The 26,387-nt window shown below is 37.3% G+C and overlaps 1 protein-coding gene across 3 annotated transcripts in view; it reads left to right on the forward strand.

The window, feature by feature from the left end:
- The window catches only part of MYO16 (myosin XVI), a 386,603-nt gene that overhangs the window by 140,080 nt on the left and 220,136 nt on the right, over nucleotides 1-26,387 (forward strand). For all 3 annotated transcript variants that reach the window (XM_035317929.1, XM_035317919.1, XM_035317937.1), the window contains 3 exons: nucleotides 9,127-9,235; nucleotides 18,385-18,509; nucleotides 22,839-22,964. In XM_035317929.1, the coding sequence (XP_035173820.1) occupies nucleotides 9,127-9,235; nucleotides 18,385-18,509; nucleotides 22,839-22,964 (360 nt within the window). The remainder of the gene's footprint in view (nucleotides 1-9,126; nucleotides 9,236-18,384; nucleotides 18,510-22,838; nucleotides 22,965-26,387) is intronic.

Consider the following 26,387-nt stretch of genomic DNA (forward strand, 5'->3'; position numbering starts at 1 on the left):
CCCCCCCCCCCCCCCCCCCCCCCCACTGAGATACATAAAAGAAAAGAGCCTGCTAGGATTAGCTGCATAGCAGATACCACTGTTTGGGGAATGGTTTTCCATCATTCCCAATCCTGTCTTCTGTAAAGGAGCTATGCTTTTTCTTTTATTTGGGAGGGATCATTAAAGCCAAAGCAGAAGCTAGAGCAGCTTTGAGGCAATTGTGCTGTGTGCTGTGGACTGTACTGGAACTTAAAGATCTTTATAGATGGCTTATAAAGATTCATGATCCTTCTTCCATTCTTTGTCAAGTCCAGGGGGAGGAGAAAAAAAAAGTAAAAAAAGTAGAAAGAGGTAAGCTGTATGGTAGACTCCTACCCCTGAATCTGCTCAGGGGAAAATGATAGCTGGCTTTTCATGGGTTTCTTTTTACCTTTTGCTCTGGAACAAGAATCCTTGTTTTACTCTGGAATTGATAGAAATTGATTAGCAATACAGCTGACATCCTAACGATCTGCAGTGTCATGAGGAAGGGACTTTAAAAAGGATTTATGTGGAAAAAGTTAAAATGAAAGTGGTAAGATGGCAATCATTTTGAGAGACAGTATCTAGATTTTATGCTATGTAGTTTCTATACTTTTCTATACCCTAAAAGAGAAAAGTGGTAACTCAGCTTGTGTCTGTCCATTTGCCTCTTATTAAGTAGGTAAACCTGGATTACAACAGGAAACAAGTAGGGTAACTTTCAACAGTTTCAAACCTGAAACTTTTTTTTTTTTTTTTTTTTTCCCAGCTCTTCTTGTAACTAAATTGTTATTTCTGTGAAATAATTTCCTGCCTACAGAAAGTCTGTTCTTGAAATGAGTTGGAAAGAAAACATGCTTTTGAACTGAGAACAGCTGCTCAATCTCATTTACTCTTTTACATTATTTCGTTGTCTGTGGTTTGCTAATGTGAAGTCTTTTAATTTTTTTGATCCCTGACTTGAGAACTGTTCCTGTTCTGCTTAGTATTGTGAATTTGTGGAAAGTGAGATCCATTGCTACTGACCTAAAAACAAAGTTTGTTTCTGCCTCTGTCTCATTCATGCTTTTTTTTTCACCTTTCTTTCTGTTTTATATCCTCACATATTCCTCAGGCTGTATTTTCTATCTGACTACCTTCATACAGCCCCATGGTTGCAATCCTAGGTAAAAGAGGCAGTGGCTGGGTCATGACTGAAAATCTCGTGTAATATTTTATAATAAAAAAGAGCAGAACAGTTGGAAGAGACCTTCAAAGGTCATCTAGTCCAACTGCCTGACCATTTCAGGGCTAACCAAAAGTTAAGGCATGTTATTGAGGGCATTGTCCAAATGTCTCTTAAACACTGACAGGCATGGGCATCAACCTCTTCACTAGGCAGCCTGTTCCAGTCTTTGACCACCCACACAGTAAATAATTTTTTCCTAATTTATAACATACCTGGGACTTTCTATTATACAATTAAACATAAATTACTTACTGTTTTTGTTTGTTTGTTTGTTTGTTTGTTTTCTAATACTCTTCTAATCTGCTTAAAACACAACTTTGAAAGAATAATTTAAAGTCTGCAACAGAATACAGGACTTTAAGCTTGAACTTTAGTAGATCCTAGTCGGACTCTTTGGATACTACATGGCTTCCAGCTAAAATGGATGCTGACTCTGGTTCAGAAAGCAGTTCAAGCATGCTTTCTCAGACAGCTAACCCCTGTCAGCACAAGGCTGGCGCTGGCATCACAGCTGGGGGAGATAAGCGAGAGGAAGTACCATAAAGTTCTGCAGCTAGGTGAAGAAATGTTCAAATACTTCTCAAGTCCTTTAGAAACCTCAGTAAGTTAGGAATCATCTAAGAATGCCTAAATCAGATTACATTATGATCCAAAGAGTTGTGATGATATTATGTTTCTGGACATAAAACCTATTGCCTAGAACTCTGAGCCAGGATATAGGAGATGGTTGGAGATGGCTGGAGAGGATCTAAACCCACAGCTTTTTTTCCCACAAAAGAAACTTTAATTATATCCTTACAGTATTGGGAGAATATGGTTTTTTACTTCTCCTGATGACATTAAGCTGCTGATAAACAAAATAATGTGGGATTCAGAGTGACAGAAAAAATCCTTTAAAATATGTTAAGTGGACACATTCCTTAGAATGAAGATTCCCGTGTTCCTGTTCTATTTCAAGTAATGGTAGGTAGATATATTTCTCATTAGGGAATGGTAAGATGTAAAAGAAACACTGAGAATAAGAAAAAGTATCATGGATTACTAGCCAGCTGGTAAATAGCACTGATATGGCTGAAAGTTCTAAGACTGACATTAAATCAAACATTTAATTAAAGGCTTGCCAGTATGCATTTTAGTTTGATTTGTAGATTTCAATTATTCTTAAAAAAAAAAAAAAAAAAAAAAAAAGGATTGATGAAGACAATACAAAATAAATAGTATGCTTATGAGTTAACGGTATCACTAATTAGGATTCCCAAATGTAGAATGTGAACTAAACTCAACCCTTATTTTACTAGTGAGAATTTGCGCATTGATCCAGTGGGATATAGCTACAGCAAAATATTCTTTAGAGTTTGTGACTGTATTTATACCTTTGCCCTTGAGCCAAGTGGCAAAGTGTAGCTTGAACAGGGAGAGTACCCTGAAGATGACTCTGGCTATGCCTACAGTCAGTTTACAAGTGATTATGTGATGAAGGTAAATTCATCATTGTAAATTCTTGCTAATCAAAAAATCTGATAAAGCTTGGACTTCAAAAACTGGTTGTTTCCTTTTTCCTTTTTTTTTTTTTTCCCACACCTTCCAGAACAGTGTTTGGCAAGGAACAGTTCAACTCCTCCTATATCCTTGTAAGCAAAGTGTTGTTCTTCCCTGTACTAGTCTAAACTAGCCAGAAGTTCAGCTATACAAAGGTATGATCTTGTGATAGGTTAGAGTGGGAATGTACACAGTATGATTACTCTACAGTTGTAGCCAGTGAATTTGAAGCTGTTCATTTCTCTTTCACTGAATGGGAAGTCATCTCAAACTACTTTATGTTGGCAAAAGTGTGTGTGTGTGTAGATTGGTACTGTGAAGCCATTCACATCTAACCTGCCTCGCTCTGTGATCAGTACCTGGTGTTTAGGGTCATCAGTTTTTCTGTATATGTGGAATTAAGCTATTTTATCAAGTTTGACAGAAAGGAAAACATATGGTATGTTCTACAAAAAAGGAAAGCAGAAATTAAAACAGGATTTAAAAATGTGCAGTAAATTAGTGCTATCACAAATTGAAGTATTTTGAATCATTGTTTCTGGAAACAGAAGTGAAATCTTTTCTCCTTTTGATAGCCAGAAGTATTTTCTTTCTGGCAGCAGGCTTTGATATCTGGTCACACGGGGACACTGTGCAAGTCTGGCAATGTCCACTCAGTTGTTATTGATTACCAGCGTTCATTCTCACACGGTCTTTCTGTGTATGGATGTTGTTCCACATAGCAGTGCATGCACTTCAGTTGCATTTTTTATTCTGTATACTGAATCAGGTTTCTGTGGGAGCATTTTTTATAACCTATTCCCTTCAAAGTCTTCCTAAAATGAAGCAATTTATCATTGAAGACAAATATTTTCCTCAGAAATATTTTTTATAACTTATGGGATATATTGGATAAAGTTTTTCAAGACATTCATCTTCTTTATGAGAAATGACTGGAGTATGAAGATGTGTTGAAAATGGGTAAGCCAGTAACTTCTCGTACGTGCTATGCCAAGCACTGTATGCAGAATTCAAGTGGGCGGATAAAATATTTGAACTGAAATGGAATAAATATTATTTATGCAGTACTGCATTTTGTATTTAAACTAAGCGTGCATAGAACTTTGGAAACTCTAATATCAATAGCCTGGGGAAACTATTCCTCAGAGTTCCTTCAAGAGAAACAGAAACCTAGGAATGAATTAGGACTATACGCAGACAGTCTGCATTGCTGGTTATATCTAGGTTTCTTATTGTCTGTCTTACGAGGCCATATATGTAACAGTAACACTCATACTTTAGCACAATCTTGACCATCTGAGTTTGGACTAAATGTGCAGTATTTGTGGCATCTGTTGTCTACCACACGTTCCACATCTTTGTCATGCTCTGTCTGCACTTTTGCTTGAGACTGCTGCTTTTGTGGTGATTAGTTTGCTTCTCTTTCATTTATTCTGCCCTGACCATTATCAGTTAGTTACCTGTGTGAGTCTGTCATCTTTTCTGCCACCTTTAGTATTGCCATCTTGTCTTTACTCATACAAGAAGCTAAATGGAAAGTTTGCATTTTAATTAGAAAATAAGATTTCAAATCCTCTTATAGGACCTCCCATAGCTAGCTGAGAGATGCCTGGAAATAAAAAGAAAGCTGAGGACCTGAAAAATCTGTGTCACATTTAACAGTGAGGAATTTCCAGTGCATTTCAGGCAAATATGTAATCAATGAATAGGAGGATATGCTCCATCCTATATACACTTTGAAATATTGGTGTTTGTACAATTTTACAATTTGTTGCATCATACTGACAACCTGTTAGCATTTTTTTTTTTTTTTAATGAGATATTGTGCCATTCACTTAGAAAGGGAAATACAGCGAAATTTCCCACCTTTGGATGGTAGCACAATGTATTTATAAATTTTAACTCCAGTTATTTAAAACTCAGAGTTTCCAGTTCATGGGAAATTTTGGTATTGCAACAAAGACAGAAGAATTCTGGTCTGTCTGTCTTAGTGGCCATGAGAACTCCTGCTGTGCTGCTAAAGGGAATGAACTCCTTACTTGCCATCAGCTGCTTGGCATATCTCTGAATGTCTCCCCTTTCCCTGAACTCAAGTCATCATGCTTCCACAGGTTTCAGTAGCATCTGTACCATGTACAGTGCATGTGCATGTTCCTGAGTGCCAAAATGCCACAAATTTAGTAGGGGTTCCCCATGTTTCCTGAGTTAACATGAAAAGTATGTTGTAGTTGACTTTTTTTAGGCAACTGAGTATCAATTATTGGCAAAAAAAAAGTGTCTGACGAGCCGGTAAGATCATCTGGGAAATCCTATGCTTCTCATGTGCTACAGTGGCTTTATTACTAAATTTAAATGAAATTCATTTTTGACTAATTGTAAAAGGTTACTTATACAGTGGCAACACTTCAGATGTACCTGGATTAATTAATTTGTTTTTATTTTGTTTGGTTTGTGGGTTCTAATGTTAAATAACTTAAAGTTTTCCATCTGTATGCATATCAAAATCTGGTTCAATAATGAGAATCCCTTGATAAAAAATCCTCATAAGCAAGTTACTTTGAAATACAATGGGAAGTCTGTCTTCTATAGCCTCATGCGAAAGAGAGGAAAATGATGGAAAAAAAAACAACTTGTGAGAAGGGAAGCAATTTTTATCTATGTACCTTTTCTCAGCTTTGTTTCCATATAGACAGAAAAAATGATTGGATCGCTTAAGGATTTTTTTTTCTTACTTTTTTTCAGATGTTTTTCACAAAGGTGGATTATTTCAGTTCAGGCAGGACCTCTTTGAAAGCATAGCTAAGCACAGAAATAGAATTAAGAACTATTTTTGGGAATGCACCAAAGAAGCTGAGCTTAACAAAAATTTCCAGTACCTGCCTCAGTGTGTACTGAAATCTTTGAATTACGTACTCCTTAATCAGACAGCTCCTCTCATGAGACAAAAAGATTATCTTTTTTCATAAGCTGTACGCAGAACTGCTTTGCTTTGCGAAGCACGCTGAAGTTTTACAGTGGGCAAGCTGCCAGCAGGACTGCAGATGGCCTGTGTGGAAGGAGCCATGGCTGCCCTGTTCAGGGCACAGCCAGTTCCAGCCAGCTCTGCTGTGAGCAAAACCAGCCCACAGTGTGCTGAAATTCAGCTGAGCATCAGGGGGAATTTATGTCACCTCCAGAAAATATATTTAAGAAAGGCTGGTAATGGCTAGAAGAAATGGAGGGGACTTGGGAGATGTTGGCAGAGCAGAGGAGACACCCAAAGAGTGGGAGGAGCAGGAAAGACACAGAGGCAACAGGGCTGGAGAGAGAGGCCAAAGAAGTGGAGGGCAATAGGTTAACTGCAGTAAAATTCCCTGACTGAACGCTTATTTTCTGGCCAATGACAGATTTTATAAATAGTACTATTTGTGGCTATTCTCAAAACATTTGATAGAGTCCTTCAAACTAGATTTGCAGTGGTTAGATGGCTCAAACAGCCTTCTCCCATGAGGTGACTAGCTTGATGGGTGAGCTGTTTTTTACTGTAGTAAGGCTTTTGACACAGTCTCCCATGGCATCCTCATAGGGATAGTAATAGCTGGGTTTAGGGAAGCAGATTCTGAGGTGGATGGAAGGCTGGCTGCATAGCTGGGCAGGCCCAGAGGATCGTGATCCAGCCCACAGTCCAGCTGGAGGCAGCTTACTAGTGGTGTACCCCAGGGGCTAGTACCAGGTCCAGTCCTGTTCAACATCTTCATTAATCACTGGGACGATGAGCTAGAGTGCACGCTCAGAGAGTTAGCTGGTGATACAAAATTGGGAAGAGTGGCAGATACACCATATTAAAAGTGCTTATTATTAAAAGCCACAAAGGATTTCTTTTTAAAGAAAGTTGCTACTTATAAAACCGTATCACTGTCCAGAATTGCCTCTTCACTTAAGTTCTGAGAGCCTTTCCTATCACTACTGTCCCAGCTTGTACCAGCCTTGACCTTCTGCTTGAGTGCAGTTCATTGTGCACATTTTGAAGAAATAAGTTAACGTAGAACTACCAAAAAAATTACTTGGAGCTGAGTAATTCGATGTTATATTCTCCTTTCAATGACATTATATTACATTTTAGAGAAGGAATGAAAAGTGTGCTGCTGGTCCATTTCCTAATTTTCCTGAGTTTAGTGTCGAAGGTCTTTTGTTTTCTTAGCTCAAGAAAGAAGAAAATTTATGTAGATCTATTTTATTATTATTCTCCTGAACTAGTTGTGGCATTGCTTAGAGCGTATTTACATGCTGGGAAGTATAGGTACCTTCAAGAGTTTATGTTTTTTATACTGCATGCAAGTCAACTGGATACAGAAGTATGTTACTTCATTGACTCTACTATTACCAGCAGACTCTTATGGGCAAAACAGTAAATAGTTATTAAGCCATTCTGCAAAGAGGTTGTGATCTTCAAATCCATCCTTCATCTGCTTTTTTATCAACTCTTTAATTTTGGTTAGCAGGATAAGCAACTAGAAATTAATTTTTATAGCACTATAATGAATGTAACATTTTATACTTTGTAAGTCTCCTTTCATGTAAGACTTCTTGGAACAGGCAGCCCAGGGAGGTGGTGGAGTCACCATCCCTGGAAGTCTTCAAAAGACGTTTAGATGTAGAGCTTAGGGATATGGTTTAGTGGGGACTGTTAGTGTTAGGTTAGAGGTTGGACTCGATGATCTTGAGGTCTCTTCCAACCTAGAAATTCTGTGATTCTGTGATTCTGTTCCTTTTTACTAAGCATGAGAGTCAACTACCATCATTAATCTCATTTAGCCATCTAACAGATATGCATCTAATCTAAATTTGCTGTCTAGGTTCCCCTTACAGGCAGTGCAGCAACACAGACACGAAAAGAAAGTAATATACTGCATAGCAGGACAGGTTATTTTGCTGAATAGTCTATCACCTTGTGGGATATCTCAGGTATTTGAGACAGCTGCAGTGAGTCATTCTGTGATGCCTGTCTGTCCCGTTGTCACTACAAAGGGAACCCAGGAGATTAGCTCAGACTAGCAGTCCAGTTTCAACACCTTACATTTGATGACATGAAAGCCACATGAATTTGCTAGTTTGTGATGCTGTATTTCACTCTGATCCAGGAGCTGACCCCATTAAGTTTTTCTTTGATATGGTACTTAGAGTGTAAGCTCCTGAAAGAAGCAGTCATACCTTCTATTAATAATTCCTTATTACAGTTGACCTCTGCCACTATGGTTTTAAGAAAGGCTGTCCTTACTGGCCCTCATTTTTATTTGCTAAACTTTTATCATACAAGCTGGTAAGAAAAGTAATTAGATTTACCAGAGGTCACTCTTATTTTATAATTCCTTTCAGTTAAAAGTCATAGAGAGAACATTTGAAATGAAATGAAGTTATGACCTCTTAAAGAAGATACATGACATTTTACTGTAGTGTAAAACTTTTATGTCCACAAGACATTTATAATATTTTCAGGGTTATGAAGAGAGCTTTTTTTTTTTTTTTTTTTTTTTTTTTTTTTTTTAATAAAAAAAAAGCCCTTCATAGTGAAAATTGTAACAGTAACTGTACTTAATATAGAAAATACAAGGTTTCTTATCATTATGGTATTTTCTCTTCAGTCTTCTCATGTGTCTATTCACATCCCCTCCTCTCCCCCTCCTAACGGCTCCTTTTAGTGGTGTGTCTTTATATTGAATTTTGAATGAAACTTACAGAAATGTCAGCCTGGCTCCTTTAGGGACTACAATTGAAATCATCAAGCTCACTTTCATTGTCTCCAGTTGGTGACAAATGGCAATTTTATTTAGCAAGGGATGGTTCTTTGTGAGGCTGGATTGATGGATGAGGCCATAAGAGGTTGGGCCGGCTGACAAGGTTACCCCTACCAGCTGTCTGCCCATCCCTGCTGCCTGGGTGTCTGCGCTACTTGTCAGTCAGCTTTTTGAACCATTGCTGTTTTTACTGTGTAGTGTTTTAAGGCGCACTGTAATTGGTGACAGCTTAGTTTACTTTAAAACGCTGTGCTGCAAACTGAGGTGGTTACAAAACTCACTGCTGAGCAGCTCAGACATCTATGCAGAAAAGGCTGGCTAGACACTTAGGGTGGCAACAGCATCAGTTGTCCCCAGCAAAGCCTGTCCTTTCTGATGTTCAGAAGTTCTTTATTTCATGTGATTTTGTTTTGTTTTGTTTTGCTTTTAATGTTGCAAGTTACAATCAGCTTGCTGTCTAAGAACACCAGCTTTGAAATATTTTTGAATGGAAATGTTAGCTGGTCCTGATATATAAGAACCCCAACAGTGTTTTCAAGTTTCGTTGCAAATTCTTAAAATGTTTTTCATTCTTATATGTAGGCTGGAGCGAATGTACTGCTGCAAGATGTTAATGGAAACATTGCACTTGATTATGCCATAGAAGGGACTGAATCCAGCAGCATCCTTCTGATGTACTTGGAAGAAAACGGTAAGTCAGCTCTTCAGATCCTGGAATATTTTTATTGAACATGACATCAAGTTGAAAAGTACAGATACTGATTAGACATATGTTAGCAACTCTGTTAGTTTGGAGATGGAGGGGAGGAATATGATCTGGAATCACAAAAGTTTTCAGTGTGTTCAGAGTGGAACAACTAACACCAGTTAGTGACAGTGGCTGTTGTCAGATCTTCCTTTGCCCATTCATATAGAGATGCTAGAATGTTAATCAGAAGCAGAAAAATGGCAGTAATGCAGAAGCTTTTACACCAACTAATTGAATGATGTCAGAAGTAGTTTTTACATTTTATTTCATTTCCCATATGAGTTATGTATACCATCAGAGTATGCTTTTATATGTTAAATATAAATCTCTGCAAATCTTCTGAATGAAATTGTATATGCAAATTTATTACTTATTTAAAAATATTATCTTTTGGTTTTGCACTGAAAAAAATGTAGCTAGATTTGTATTATAAAATATGCTTAATATGTTGTAGATGACAGCATCTGAATTGGAAAAAAGCATTTGTTTTTCCAAATTTAGGTACAGGTTCTGAAGTGATTTTTCTAGTATTGCTTTTGACTGTAATTAACATTTTAAGGGGCTCATCATAAAACTGAGGAAAATGTATTAAGCAGAAAAAACAAAGAGCAGTGATAGAAAAATGTGCCATTTCACATTGTCTCCATATAAGAAATATGCTTTAACATAAACTAAGTTAAATTATATTGTGTTAATGGATACTGAAGATAAAAGTTAACTTATACTTGGCAAGGAAATCACTGTTAGTGTCAGGTCCTATACTCTTCATCCATAGAACATTGGTGTATTAAACAGGTGCATCATAAGGTTGCTCCATCACCTTCAATGGTCTGCTACTCTTCTTCCCTAACTATATGCATCACAAAGGACCCTTGTTTTGCACTTAGTTGTTAGAATTTCATTAGTATCTTCTGAAGTATTTAAATATTCTACTGTAGTTAAAAACATTACAGTTGATAAGGGAATCACTGGAGGAAATAAAGCTTTGTGGATAAGCATGAATTACTTTGAATTGCACAAAATAAAGGGTTCTCTGAGGGTTGTTTTCGTGAAGCCCTCATCATAACAATAATCCCCATGCACACCTGCACATGCATGGAGCAATATTATGGCCAAAGGTCTTGTTGCACAAGAGCATTATCTGATCCTGGAGTAAATAGCATCCCCAGCCTGTAGTATTGTGAAACACTCTTGTATAGTCTCACCTTGTAAATACAATGTATAGGGCATGTTTCCCTATTCTCTGTACTTCCACTGCATTCCTAAAAGGTTTCCTTAATATTTTCCATTCCGTAGTGCAGCCTGATTTACAGCATTAAGATTGCTGTGTAAAATCATCTGTACTCTGTACATCTGTAATCATCTGTCATTGCTTTTTATCGTGGAGTTCACAAAGAAAAAAAAATCATGTGCCATATGGCTCAGCTAACAGGAAAACAAGAAGCTATCAATTTACTTTTATGAAACAAAGTAAGATCAGAACCATCACATGCTACAGAAAACTTTGTTAACTGGGGACATTAAAGTTCTTAGAAGTCTTGTGTGTTTGTAATTTCTTACAGATTTTATCATTGGGGTAGTTTTACTGCTTCCGGTTGCTGATTATACTTAAATGGGCTAAACAATTATTTCCTTCTTCTTTCTTTGAAGGTTATTTTAGAGGAAACATTAAAACCTCTTTTATCTCCCTTTTTTATTAGCAAGGTAGAATTTAAGTTATCTTTCTTACTATATTTGTCTGTTTTGTGGCAACATTAAAATGTCAGTAAAGCATCTCAGGGAAGATAGCAAATGTGACATTTCTATATAAGTGATGGTTCCAATTTTGTGTTTCAATGTATGATTATTTGATAAGCATTCTCGCTCTTTAGTGTCTTAGGTATGTATTGAGAGGTTGTAAGTTAATGAACTCCTCCTTTCTTATTTCTGGAACCATAAAAGCACTTTAGTCTTACTTCATACAGGCCTAAGCAAGCCACCTTTAAATTGGTAACCCTGTAGACCTTAAGTTTGGCATAGCCAGCTGCTTAAATATTTCTTCAGCTTCCCAGACAGCTTTCTTGAATAATTCCCTTCCACGCCTACATGCCTTATAGCATCCAAGCTATCTAGTCTAATGTTAACTTGGATCTGTTCAACTGCACTACAAATCTTAGTGAAGGACTCAGCTGTGCCCTGCGCTGGATCCACTGGAGCCGTCTGGAACAGGCTGTGTCCAGCACGGGGCAGCCTCTTGCCTCTTCTCACACAGGCCAGCCCTACAAACCCTTGTGCTACCAAAGCCTTGACACCTACACCAAATACATCTGGTGATGTGTTTCTCAACACTGTTGCTTTTTATGAAAATAAGAGCAATATGAAAATCTCAGATATGTATATTTTTCATCAGTTTTGATTGCTATTAATTAAAAAAAATAAGAAAAAGGATGCCATAGTATTCTTACATCAAGGTTGCATTATAGAAACCCTTAAAAAGATCTAGTAATCCAACAGGGGAAAAAATATGTACCATTTCCTTAGTGCACTCAAGAAGAGCCATTGCTACAGATCAATATCATTTCATAAAAGTACTTTTCTAGACTTTCCTATTTAAAGCTATCAAAGGCTTTTCATAGACCTTAAGGAATTAATGCTAACATACTACAATCAGAATGGACTACAGTGTCAACATATTGTTATTATCATTATTATTTGAACTATGTTGTTGACATAGTTCAATGTTGAACTATTGTGAACTATGTTGAACTATTTGAAATATGTTGTTATTATCATTATTATTTGAACCATGTGCAAAGTGATTGATGTAAATGTCTGCTTGAAAGTTTTCTACTACTAATGTTGAAGCAGTAGGTTGACAGAAAATCATGCAAGCAACACCAAGCAGCCTTAGGGTAATTTAAAGCTTTTCACTCTGTTTCTTGGTTGGGAATTACCTAACTGTAGCATTATAACACACTAATAATCAATTTTCTATGTAGAGCTAGATTAAATGCTGATAAGGAGTTAGGTGACAGTCTCGCCTGTGAGAACCAGGGGACTAAACTTCATGTTTCGCTAGGTCCCTTCAAGTCCTGAAAGTGAACCACATAGAAAATATGACACATCAAAACTGTCATTTTTGAGTGTTCATCTGTCTTCCTTTGGTCTTTGTATTTTTTATTATGAGCTTCAATAGACTACCTTAGTTTTTATATTTTCTAACTTTTGAGGAACTGACTTGCTAACCTCAGACACCTCTTACTATTTGTGTGCTTCCAGCATGCAAATGTGTGGTTAATTAAAGAAAAAAAAATCCATCATATGGAAACATTTTGTTACCCACATGTTTTTATCAAAGGAAGAGCCTTTAAACTCAATGTGCAGACTTTTGGCACTTGAATTAACATTTTAAGTTATAGTCAGTAGGTTATGATCCACTTTGTAAGTGACTCTAGAAGGAATACTGGCATCTCTTTGACTAATAACCTTTACAGAAATCTGAAAAATATTGTGAGGAACATCCGAAATGAGGGATGTCCTTTTAGTATCCTTTTGAAGAGCTTAGTGATGAACAATCTAATTCTGTTACCATCAGAAACAAATGACCAACATTTATAGAATTCCTATAATTATCATAGAATCATAGAATGGCTTGGGCTGGAAAGTACCTTAAAGACAATCTAATTCCAACCCCTCTACTGTGGGCAGGGATGCCACACAGTAGATCAGGTTTCCCAGGGCCAATTATAACTTTTAGCAAGTTAGAAAAAAGTTGTCAGTGTCCTGCATGTACCCACAGGTCCTGCAACCTGTTTGCCACACTCCCAGGGGTTTGGCTGCCTGTGCTGAAGGCCAGGTCTGATGAGGTAGAGCTGTGTAGCTTGGGAACAGTTGGCTGAGAGTACAGCTCAGTAGTGGGATGGAGTTGGGAGGCACCTTGTCATGATCTTTCACCCATCCCCTGGCTCAAGAGCCATGTTTAGGCTCAGGCATTTGCCCTTGGTACTTGCCTGAGCCATGACTCGCACCCTGACCCACTGTCTTGGCTTCCTGGCTTCACCAGACTTGTTCTGATATGTTTCTACATGCTTTTCTGCCAATCACAGGACTGTGAGTTAGCCAAGATTCTCAGATAGCCAGACCTGGCTGATTTTCTTGTTTGGGTATGCTGAGGCTGTGCCCTGGACAGTGAGGACACTGCCTCATGTTCCCTGGTACTTGTTGAGTAGCCTGCTCTTACAGCTCTCCCACAAAAACAACCAACTATAACATTGAGTACTTGCAGAGAAATATTGAGTACTGAAGAACTGTACATGATTAGCTTGTTTAAGACATGACACTTATCTCAAGGTGATGACACTTTTTTTGCTTCTGCATTCTAGTATTAACATTACAAATAAAATAAACATGCAAGACATCTCTACAGATGAATGCTTTAGGATTAAGCCTTGAGATTGTGCCAGTCTGTTAAAATAAATGAGAGTTATTTTAGTTATCATACAAATTAAGAGACTGAATTCACGTAACTAATTTTAGTTATATGGGTCATCAACATCCATATTATAGAAGAGAGAGTGTATTTCACTAGAGTGGGAGAATTGTCACTCTGATGTCTACATGAGGGGAAAACAGGAATTTCATTTCTGATAGATTTTCTGAGTAAAAAGAAATAACCTAAACATCAATCATTTGCTTTGACAGCATATATAATAATAGCTTTAAAGACAAACACGTAAAACCCAGTGACAGCCATCAGTCAGTACTCCTGTAATGAATTAGAGCTATACCCTCAGTAGTTTTGCGCGTATGCATTCTTTTGCACATACTGAAAATATTGGCTTCCCTTCTCACATAATAATCGTTGCTGAAAAGTATCTGTTCACGTCCTGAACTTTGAAAATCAGATGCACATAATGCTGCTAAATGATGTTCACAAGAACTACTGAACTGTGTAATTTTACAAAATTGGTGCTCTTTGTAAAGCTATCTAATAAGTGGCCAGTAAATCTGAAACTTTATGCAAATACAGCTGAATGAAGTAGCAGCCACACATGAATAGTATCATGAATGAAAATGAATATATCAAGAATGGTACCATGATTATATTTTTTTCTCACTGATTGATTGTGAACATGTCTATCTTGTACTGTGCCGCACAGGAGAAAAACATCTTCTAAGGTACAGTATCCTCAGAATTATGGAACATAGGATCAACACTTGAGGTGAAAAGAGCCTTGCTGTGATCACAGTTCAGTGCAGAAAGGGCAGATATAGGCAGGATGAGAGAATTGAGAGAAGAATTAAGGGGAGCAATTGGCTTCTCACAGCTGGTTCAAGTTTTTACCATACATTTGTGCTTGCAAGACATGATGATATTGACCTCTCCTAAAAACTCCTGCATGCCCATTAGAGATGAGACATGTAAGTTAGTTAGAAAAAGAGTGGCTGCTGGGTGTCCTTGAGTATAGAGCTTTGGTCTGGTCACAGAAACAGGTCTCTGACAGAGACACTTCTTAGTAATGGATGTTTTTGAGGAAAATATTTTTATAGCAATTCTCAGTTCTGTTTGCCATGTATTGCGTTACTGCTTTAAATAAAAGTTACTTTCCCCTTTTTTATCTGAGGTTTTTACATTCCTTTGGGTTATCAGTTCTATAACCGTATCCCAGAAAGGGGGAGAGATCCAAAGTAAATGAAATGGCCTTGTCAGGTGTTTCTCGTAAATGTGGAGAAGTGATACATTTTGTAGCTTTTAGGTTATGCTGTTGCTTGTCATCAGCACTGACACTCATCACCCAGTGCTGTGCTGTGCAGGGTCACTACCATTTTAACTATTCCTTCTCCATCTCGTCTCCTGCAGAGTTTGAGAACATGTAACTCTTCTGATTTTACATGGTATTTGGAGTGTATTTTCTATCCTATGCCTTTTTTTTTTCTTTTTTTTTTTCTTCTTTTTTTTTTTTTTATGTGAATCTGTTCCCATACTACATGCCAATTTGGTTTTCTTCCTCTATTTATTCATGCTGGCTGTCGTCCCATTTCAGCTGAATATCTAAACCATATTTTCCCTTTGAAAAGCAACATGAAGGTCATTCTTTGATTCAGACTGCAAGAGTTACTGTATGGGTAACATTTTTTTTTTCTTCCATCTAAACTCACGAAAACTATCACTCCCTGGGGAGGGAGAGGAGACTGCAGAATTACAAACTTGATTAAGGGAAGGCAATTACTGACCAAGTCTCTTTGTCTGAGTCTCAGAGAACGATACATGCACATGCTCGGTAAAGCTGATTCTCAAGTCTTCACTGGAGAAGCCTTCCCTCTCAAATCCAACATTTCCTGAGCTCTTGGGATTCAAAACTCTGCAACTCTTGTGATTGCAATTTAGATAGTTGTTTTTTTTTTTTTAATGTTTTCATTCTATTTTCTATAAAGGCAGCCGAAGGGCATCTCTATTGTTCTTGTAGCATTTTCAAAACTCATTTAAAACTCATTTGGACATTGCTAAAATGTAGCCTGTGGAACATGTCACTCTGGTAGCTCACTTTTGTCTTTTGTGTAGCATTGTTTATGCATCTTCTCTGAGCTGATGGTTATATAATTACATGTATGTTAGAATGTTTAAAGCAAATGATGCAACTGAACTCTCCTTGATTCCTCTTTCAGCATGAGTGAAGTTAAATTTTCAAGTCAGGTATTTTGGGGACCCATAGAGAGTACGCAAAGGTGATATCAAATTTGCTTTGCAAGGCAAGGATCAATATTTCAATCAATCAGTCTTTTTTTCTGGAGGAATTCAGATACTGGTATTTCTAATTTGTAACCTGTGAACATAATTTCCATGTTTGAGTGTTAGAGGTATTATGGTATTATGCACAGTCAAAAGGGGTAGTACATTAATTTCTATCACCTCTCTCCTTGGAAACCAAAATTACTGTAATTGCTTAGTGGAGACATCAAAAGGAAGACAAAAATGACATAAATTCTGTCAGTAGTAATTTAAAATGGCCTTTTTCATCAGATATATAACTATACGTATATTTTTCAATTTTAATCTTTCTTACATGACAGCATTAGACAGAGCTTAATCATGGCCAGACAAGTTTTGTTTCAGCTTTTCGGTCTATATAATGTGCTTAACAAGTAGAGTCAGTGTTACAAATGATGACTAATTTGGGGTGTATGTAGTCCTTCACTACTTAGTGTTCTGGAAATCTGAACTTCTGCATCTGAGAGAGTTCAGCTACTAGAGCAAGTATGTTAAACTGTCAATTTACTGTTGCAAAAAGCAGGAGCTAGGAAGAAACAGGAAGGTAAAATAACATGACATCAGTAATTTGTAAATGTCGTGAGGTAGCTTTAAGTTATTACTCTGAAATGTAAGGAAGGCATAAAAAATTATGTTCTGACAAAATGAATAAATACATCGATTCTTAGGAGGTACTCAGAATGTCATATATAAAATCTACATTGTGTCCCAGTCTAGCTACTGTCAATCAATATAGTATGTTTGCACATTCTGCTTTTGGATGTTTATCTAATTTAAGCTGTCAATACAAATATATATGTTTGTCTGAATTAAATTTATGTGAAAGAGCACAGGTTTTAGTCCAGGTGCAGAACATGTCTCATTTTCTCCAGTTGAGGTTCACGTATGTGTTTTACATTAGGTGTCATTTAGTATCATTCGGGTGGCAAGTATGAAAATAAGAGATAAGTAAATGTGATTAGCGAGGCAGTGTTTACACTCTGAACACTTCACCTTAGAGCTGAAACTCTTTGAGGTGCTGCATGCAAATAAAATTCAGAACATAGAGCAATGTGTAGAATAGCATGTTAGAGAAGGAAAATGAATGGGATTCTTTGTTGGACTACATGTGGTATACCCATTTGCATGAGCTCCAGCATAGCTTTAAACTATGAGACTTTACATATGCTTTTACCCTGAAACATGCTTCAGTCCTTTTAGTAATGAAGATAACCCTGCAGGAATTGTTGAAAAGTAAATATGAAATGAATCATTCAAGTAAAAATATTTAAGCTACATACATAATATTTAATTTATTATTTGTCACTTTTCAGCTCACTGACAAATGTGGAAGAGAACCAATAAATCATTTATTCGTATGGTTTTTGTTATGCCATGACCATGGCAGAGAGGAAAGATTTTTATATTTAAATTACATTTTCTATATGTAATATGTAAATGTTTCTATATGTAATATGTAAATTACCACTGGAAGTTATGAACAGAAGAATCAAGCCCTGAATTTTGGTTAGATATTCCAATCAAGCCAAAGCCAGTTGCTAATTTAGCCGCTCAGCAATTTTGTTGTACCGTCCGTTTCTAATTTTAAGTCTCTCCAGACTGGAGGCCATGCTTTCGTTTGGTTATAGACTGCCGTGCGTATCTTCCTTTTAAAGCTGTACTTTGACAAGTGTTTCTTTCAATAGCAATGCTGACTCAAGCAGTCCCAGGCTCTTCATTCCTTTCATCCCCTCCCATTTGTTGCTGCCTCCAGACCACATTTTCACTAGGTTTATGGGCCTTGCAATGGTCCAGGCCCAGTTGGAAAACTAATCCTGGTTAAAAATAACCTAGGCAAATAAAAAAGCATTGAGTTTTAATGTCACTTGCTTCACTTCACAATCTCTCAAGCAGTTGAGCTGACAGATATGAGAGGTTGGTCTGGGACACTGTAATGAATACAGAGGGGTGAAAGAATGCAGTCAAAAATAATATTCATTCAGTAAGTCCTGAAGACTTGGAGTGGCTTCCCTCAAGTGATTTTTTCCCATTCACAGCTGTTTTACTTCTCACAGGTTCAGTGGATTTAATGATATTCCATCTTCTTTGCCTACAACTGCTCTTGCCAGTTAACAGGGGATCACGACCATTTATCTGTTGTTGCTGAATGACATTAAATCATCCATGTAGTGACTAAAGATACGAATCAGTTTGTTGGTAAATATGAGCAAGTAAACATGTTCTGTAAATATACACTGAAGTCTAACTAAATGCTGACTAGCCTTTTACAAAACCAGGAAACAAAATCATGTGTGTTCTTGTCTGATGAATGAAATAGCAGGTTTTAGCCCTTTCATTTTTCCAGGTGTTGAGCTGAATTCATTGCGTCAAATGAAGATACAGAGACCTATGACAATGCTTACAGATGTCCGACAGCTAATAGCAAGTGGAGGAAGCGTGAATCAAAAGAATGATGACGGAGTTACCCTGGTGAGTAGCAGTATGTAATAGAGTTTCAGCCATGTGAGTACACATGTATTTCAACAGTAATGGTGAGCATTGCAAGTGCAGTTGCAAAGCTAGGCCATTCTGTACAAAAAGACATGAAGGAGTGTAGGATTTTGGTTCTTATTTCTCCTTTTGAAAATAGATACATGTCAATGCCCTGCACAGTACAGATTTTGAAATAGGCTAGTGCAATATCTGTGTCGTAATGTCAACTTTCTTACTCTTGGCCAATGAATGTGCCACACAAAAAATCAATAATGAAAAAAAGAAATGTGTTCTGTAGTATGGAACTAGAGCAGATACTTATGATCTTTGACATTGTATGTAAGAGAAGGCCTAAAGCTCCACCGAGTGATTACTGTGTTAGGCTCATATCTTCTGGCTGAGCTAGTCTAAAACTAGTCTTTCGTGAAGCTATCCTGTCTTGATTCAGTGTAAGGAAGCCTGCACCTTATCATTGGATAAATATTCCCGCTTCTAAATTTGCTTGTTATTTGTAATCATTGATTCACATTTACTTTTTGCTTTGCTTTGCTTTGCTTTACTTTTCTTCTAAGAGATATTACTATACACCAGCTACCAAATTATTTTAAAAATAACATATTTTTCCCTAAATAGCATGTCTGTGAAATGTTCTCTTTGCATATAAAACCTTCAGCATCGTTATCAATCAGGAAATGATCATCCTCATCATTAAGATGTTGAATCAGTCTATTTTTTTTTTCCAAGTACTATACTAAATCAGAATTGTATGTGTTACTGAACCATTCAATTTATGCTGAATTACATTCTATGATAATGAATTAATACTAGATCATTTGTATTTAGTTCCATCTGTGGAGAGCTTAAATTATAAGTGTTCATATTCAACTATTAGCTTCATATTTGGGATTGTTGAATCCTAGCACTGGCTGTGTCTATTGACTTTTGGGGTGGCTGCCTCAAGGCAGTTGACTGTAGTTAAAAACAGGAGGGAAGGGTTGTGGGTGGGAAGGAATGAGGCAAGTTCTGTTTACTTTCATTCATAAAAGCATTAATTTAACTTCCACTTTTCTGATACCTTTAAGCTAAGCTGCTAACTCAGTACATTGTAAGTTGTTTGTACTTTTATTGCCACTTTGGTCTGAATTGGCTTCATTGAACCAGATCAAGAACTTGCCTGATCATCACTTCATAAAAGCTTTTATGTATTTAGCAGGAATAGCTGAAATGCATCTATGAAATGTGTTTAACAGTACTGCATATACTAGAAGAAAAGCATTTTTTTGTTTCTAAATTTCTGTTTGTTTCTTCTTGTTTGGTGGGATGTGGACAAAGGGGATATTTTTGGGCACAGTTTTTATGTTGAACTTTGATTTCTGGACTTCTTTCATAGTCTTGCCACAAGTAGCTACAGAGTGAATCGTTTTGCTTTTGTTTGTGATTTCTATTATGTGAAAGTTTTGTCTTACAAATTGGTGGGAAATACAGAATTTGATAGACTGCTCTGTCTCTATTCATGGGTGTGGAGTCAGCCAGTCTGTAATAGCTGTGTGTGTATCGAAGGGCTCTGGGAACAGTTTGTTGTTGCTCTAAATATATCAGTACAGAGAAAACAACAAATATGTCAGTTGTAAGGAGAAAATGAGATGTATTTTCTTTTGATAGAATCTAAGATGATACAGTTTACAGCAGGAATATAATTATATTTGAAAGAGAGCGTACAGAAAATCAAGACTGTGTTGCTTTAATCCTACCGATTGACAGTCACCAAGTCTTTTTTTTTTCCCCATACTGTTTTTTTTTTTTTCATTTAGTTTTATTCTTTACTGTGTAATCAGTTGAATAAATATTATGTTCTCCATTTCTGAAGGTGTGTTGTAAGCCATAGCCAGAAGTACATTCTTTATTTGATATTGTGCATACCGAGAAGATAAACTTGTCAACACAGTGACAAGCTTCATGAAACTCATTGCCAGTTTGGAAGAGCACTGTTGCACAGGACTGTCCTAAGAGCTACCTACATCTTCAGTGCAGATTGCTAAGCAGCAGATTAAGTACCTTATGGATGGAGTAGGTGCTATAAGTTCTGAACAGAGAGCAGTAGATTGGGAAAAAATGTTTAGTCCAGCTCGCTTTTCAGCTCAATGTTCTACTGTATTTTGGTATATCTCTGGAAAACCTATATATACCCATTGCTACAAACGTAAACCACGTTCTTTGTGGCAGCAAACTTGGAGAAGAGTGGCACTGAGCCCTGCTTTCTCCACCTCAGGAATTGATTCTCTGTAGGTCACAAGCAATCTTTTCTTCATACATTATCTAAGACCACGTGTAAGTTAGGATCAATAAGGAAAAATTGATGACATATGTACACATTCTCTTGGATTCATAGCACATACATATGTGTATATGCAGTACAGACACAGAATGATATGTGGTAAAACTATTTTTTCTGATAAATTTTCCTGAAATATTTTTTTTTCTTCAAAAGGTTTTAGTCATAAAATATTTCCTTTGTCCTCTGAGCTTTTAAACTGCTTTAAAATTGTACTTGTCAAATTGATGTTTGAATAGAAAATTTAATTTCTTTTGTTAAAAAAAAAAAGCTGAAGATATATCAAATTATGGGAAAATGTTGAGGTTTTTGTATATTTGAAATCAGAACATTTATGGTGTACATAATTGATGTTCTGCCCCCATTCCAGGGGAAGATTTTTGAAGGCCTGTAATGTGTTTCAATCCTCTGCTTTAAGAATGTTCATAAAGAAAACTTTATGCTTACTCTCTGCAGGTACAGCTGAACCTGAAGTTAAAAAATAGTGTCAATAATATTCTGGACTCAGTTTTTGGTGTCTCCTATGCTTAAAGTGATTTTGCAACCCACAGTTCTAATAAGAGGTTTATTGCAAGAAGTTTCTTGCCATTAGCCATCCATTCCAATTCTTAGAAAAAAATGTCTCCTAGGCTAACAATGCTTCAAGGGGAAAAAACAAACAAAAACCCATGTGGTTGGGCTACATTATTTTGGTGTACAGGTTAACCCTGTTCTGCAGTCTTACTGAACCCTGTTTTTTTGACCTTTACAAGGATTGATTCCTTATGAGCACAAGTGGGGAATTACAGTCTGCCAACTTCCAAATGCAAATTTTGTCTCCTTTGCTCCCAGAAGTGGAGAGAATGTTTGAAATCATAGCAGAGAACCATGAGAAAATAAACACCATTACCCTGTGAACTGAATCATTCTGGTCATGTGAATTATCTGCCTCAACAGAGTTATTCACCATACATAAGAAACAATTTCCACTAAAATTTGCAAACAGATTTTCCCTCATGTAGGATTCCTTATTGCATTTCTTCTTTCACTTGATTATTACTAGTGTAATAGTATCATGCTGCCCTACCACATCTTTCTCTATGAATCCAATTTCTCAAATAACCCATTAACAAAGATAATTTTTGAGCTTCTTTTGCTTTCTTGACATTGCAGTTCTTAGTACCTTATCTCTCATTCTGTCGTTGCTACTCCTATCAACAAGCCATGAGAAAGTACAGATAGCTTTGAAGTTGTCCCTGCTTTAATGGGAAGTTGCACTGTGGGACCACCAGAGGTTCCATCTTACATGAGTTTCTCTCATTCTTTTACTTTATTTCCCTCTTTCTCTGTCCCACGGTACCTCTGAAATGAAGTATAGCGGTATAGAAAATCAATTTAAACTATCAAAGCAATGCCACTCTAAATGATTAAATTACCTAAATTATCTTGTGAAGCAACACAAGTAAAAGAAACAAAATCTCTGTGGTATTTTTTAAGAAGATTTTTTTTTTTATGACTAATTTTGTGCTGCAAAGTCAACGTGCTTATATTGATTATGTGTTAATGAATTCCTTTTAGAATAAAGTAATGCCAACTCGCATCTGGGACGTTTGAACTATCTCATGAGAAAGTTAGGCCAAGCTCTGCTGAAATGTGTGAATATACCTGGGCTCTTGAAGTCAGTGAATAAGCTTTAAATGGATATTGGAAATTTGCTTGAAATTATATGAAAACGGTCTAGTGAGACTGAATTGTTTATATAGATATCAGTAAATTGACATTCTTATTTTTTTTTTTTGTTTGTTTGTTTATAAGTGTTAAGAAGGATTAAGTGGTGGTTTTCTAGAATGTTGCTTTCATGTAAGTTTTGAATTTGTTGTTACTGTGACTTATCCAGCTATGTCTTTAAGGCAATTAATCTATGCAATAGTGCATTATGTTTTTTTTTCCTTTTTTTTTTTTTTTTTTTTCTGAGAACTCTAAACTAAACATCTCAAGATATTTTCATATTGCAGCTGCACGTGGCCTGTGCAAATGGATACAAGAATGTTGCATCTCTGATACTGGATCATGGGGCTGATCTCAATGTAGTGGATAATCAGTACTGGACACCCCTACATTTGGCTGCAAAGTATGGACAGGTAAAGCATGATTTCTTCACCTCCTTTTGTTTTCTTTATGGTAGTCTTGCGTAGCAATAGCAAATATGTTCAAGACAGGGAGACTGTTCTGTTTTTAATGTGAAAAACGTACTTGTTTCTGTACTATAAGTGGCGTATGGAAAATGACAGAGATCATTTGAGAATAAACATTGTAAAGCTATCAACCCAATACGGCTCATTAAAATCAACAGCAGTTTGTCTCCGGCAAAAAATTAAATTTGCACTGAAATTTGAAAAGGAGCCAAAATAAGCACTTTTTTTCTGTTGTTTTCTTATATTCTGATGTCAAACTCTTATTTTTAGCTAGCTTATTTGCTGTATATATTTCTGTGAATGTACAGGATCCACTTAACACAGTAGTTGCATTCAAAGTTTTCCAGACACTGAACTGTGGAACGGTGCTCTGGGAGTGGGATTTGGAGGCTGTGTCTAAATATGACCTGTGCTTCTCAACATCCCACCATTTCACATTTCCTTCACCCTCACTCTCCCAGAACATGGTCAGTGCTCCTTTCTTGTGTCTGACCACTTCACGATTGCTCCCCACAGCTACCACAGCTACCACCTGATAACTCACAAATCACCATTTACCCACAGACACCTTCCAAAAACCTCTCATGCATCCTAGCTCAGCATCCCACCCTCATGCTCTTTCTCCTGTCAGCTTTCTGTTGCAGCTCCTGGAAAATTCACCCCATCCCATCTTTGTCCTCCACCAGGAGGGACTGAGATATACTCTGCTGTGGACACAACACTGAGCTTCATGGTGTGTCTCTGAATACAAATTGCTTTTTTCTCTTCAGATTCCTTCTGATGGCAGAGCTATCCTTCCTGACACTGTGGATGTAGGTGTACAGGGTTCATCAGAAAATGTTGTAAATTGTAGTTGTCATGTTACCGTATTTCTTTGGTATTTTGCCATCTTCTAATGTCTATTTCTGTCATTTTGACTATCAACCATGCTTTTAAAAGTAACTCAGAATGGCAAAAAGTTGTTGCTCCTAAACAGGACTCTGTTTGGTCCGTCCCCCCCGCCCCCCCCCCCCCCTTTTTTTTTTAAATTATTTAGTAAATATAAATAAAATTCTGTATAGACTTCTGCTGGAATATCAACTTCATAATAATCTTCAAAAAAACTTCAGATAATTCTGTTTCTGATCTCACTGAAGACAATGCCATTTATTTAGCTGAATCTCTCTCCAATAATTGATGAGATGTAGGATTTTTGTTCATGTCTGTTTCTGGTATTTTAGTTGCTTTTTGGTACTCAGGAAAACAAACCTGTGAATTACGAGGTGAGATACAAGGGGTGGGATGCTGCTGATTTTGTATCATCCTTGAAGGTCTGCATAGAAAGCCAAGATTACTTTTTTATGGGTTCGGTTTATTTGTTTGCCTTTTTCTTTTTTTCCCCTTTTGTGTCTTTAACTGCAAGTGATCGACATATTAAGGACCAGATTTAAGGAATAGGATCTAATCATGCAAAAATATTTAATGAAAAGTAGGAGATGTGTCTATAGGTATTCATAGATCATTCAAATACTTTATGCATATATATATATATATATATTCAGCTCTGAGACTGCCTTCTTTAGAGAACTCCTAGTTATATATTTTTAGGTTTGCATGTATATTTAAGGGTACAATTCAGTACTTACATTATACATTGATTAATTTCTTATTGGCTATTAGCATGCCATACATGAATCTTCTTACTGTATATGTATTACTTTATTTCATTTTTGTATATGCATTATTTTATTTTTATACTATTCTAAGAGTATAAATGCCTTCCAAATGCTTTTTGGACTTCAGCAATTAAATACTACTTTATAGCAAGAAGAGGTAGTAAAGCAATAGTAAACTTAAGTGTATTTGAGACAAGTTAACTATGTTGGGATATAGATTTCTCCTATTGAGATATTCTGTATCTACTCTCTTAAAGGGTATGAAAGCTCAGCCTATTTTCACAGTAGATTAAATCGTTGGTTTATATATAGGTATGGGTTAGTGTATACACTGAAATTTCTAGAAGGTTAAGTTTGTGGAGAAAATTGTCTGCAAAAATATGCGGAGCAAACATTTTGTTAGCCAAGGAGGCATCAGTGACATTTTGCATGTATTATAGTTTTATTTTTCTCATCCCATCTTGTACTGTGCTGTGCTATAGTTCTAATATCCTTACTGATACCTTTGGATCCTCATGTTATACTGCAGGTAGATACATACTCGCTCTACCCATGTTCTGATTTCAGAAAGGCAAGAAAACTTTCTTCAGAAGTAATACAATTCCAGGAGTGTAATCTTGAACTTGAGCTGCTGTTTCTTACATTTCAGGATGGCTTGAAAGTTCAGGCTCTCTAGGAAGGACAGGCAGAGGTAGCAAGGAGGGAATGTCACTCTCTGTGTCAATGGAGTTCTGCCTGGGATGGATCTGAGAGCTTAGGGGTCAGGATTAAAGGGAGGGCAGGGACAGGGGACATTTTAGTGAGATTCTGCTACAGGCCACCTGATCAGGAAGACCAAGCAGGCGAGGCCTTCTATAGACAGATAGAAGCAGCCTTGTGTTGACAGCCTCTGGTCCTCATGGGGGACTTCAGCCACCCTGGTATCTGCCAGAGGGACAGCATGGCAGGGCATAGGCAATCCAGGAGGTTCCTGGAATGCTTGATGATAACTTCCTTCTCCAAGTGATAGAGAAGCCAATGAGGAGAGATGCTATGCAGAACCTCCTTCCCGCCAACAAGGAGGTGCTGGTGGGAAATCTGAAGTTCAGGGGCAGCTTTGACTGCAGTGACCATGAAATGGTGCAGTTTTGCATTCAGAGGGCAGCTAGGAGGAAGCACAGAAAGCTTTCTGCCCTAGACTTAAGGAGAGCAGATTCTGCCCTTTTCAGGGATCTTCTTGGTAGAGTACCATGAGAGAAAACCCTGGGCAAAAGCAAGGCCCAAGAAAACTGGTTAATATTCAAGGATCACCTCCTCCAAGCTCAGAGGTAAAAACACTAAGATTCCTGCATGGATGAAAAAGGAGCTCCTGGCCAAAGTCAGGCAGAAGAAGGAGGCCTACACAGAGTGGAAGCAAGGACAGATAGCCTGGGAAGAATATACAGAAATCATCCAAGCAGCCAGGGAGCAAGTTAGGAAAGCTAAAGCCCTATTAGAATTAACTTTGGCCAGGGACATCAAGAGCAACAAGACAGGCTTCTGTAGGTATGTGCTGTGGTTTAACCCAGCTGGCAGCTAAACACCACACAGCCGTTCGCTCACCCTCCCCCCTCCCTCTCTGGCCAATGCCCAGCCTATCCCCGAGCAGCCGCCCCCCCCACCCCGGCTAGCCACCCCTATATATTGTTTAGCATGACGTCAGATGGTATGGAATACCCCTTTGGCCAGTTTGGGT

Source organism: Oxyura jamaicensis, chromosome 1, assembly GCF_011077185.1.
Source record: "Oxyura jamaicensis isolate SHBP4307 breed ruddy duck chromosome 1, BPBGC_Ojam_1.0, whole genome shotgun sequence".
In the NCBI taxonomy this organism is placed as follows: domain Eukaryota; kingdom Metazoa; phylum Chordata; class Aves; order Anseriformes; family Anatidae; genus Oxyura; species Oxyura jamaicensis.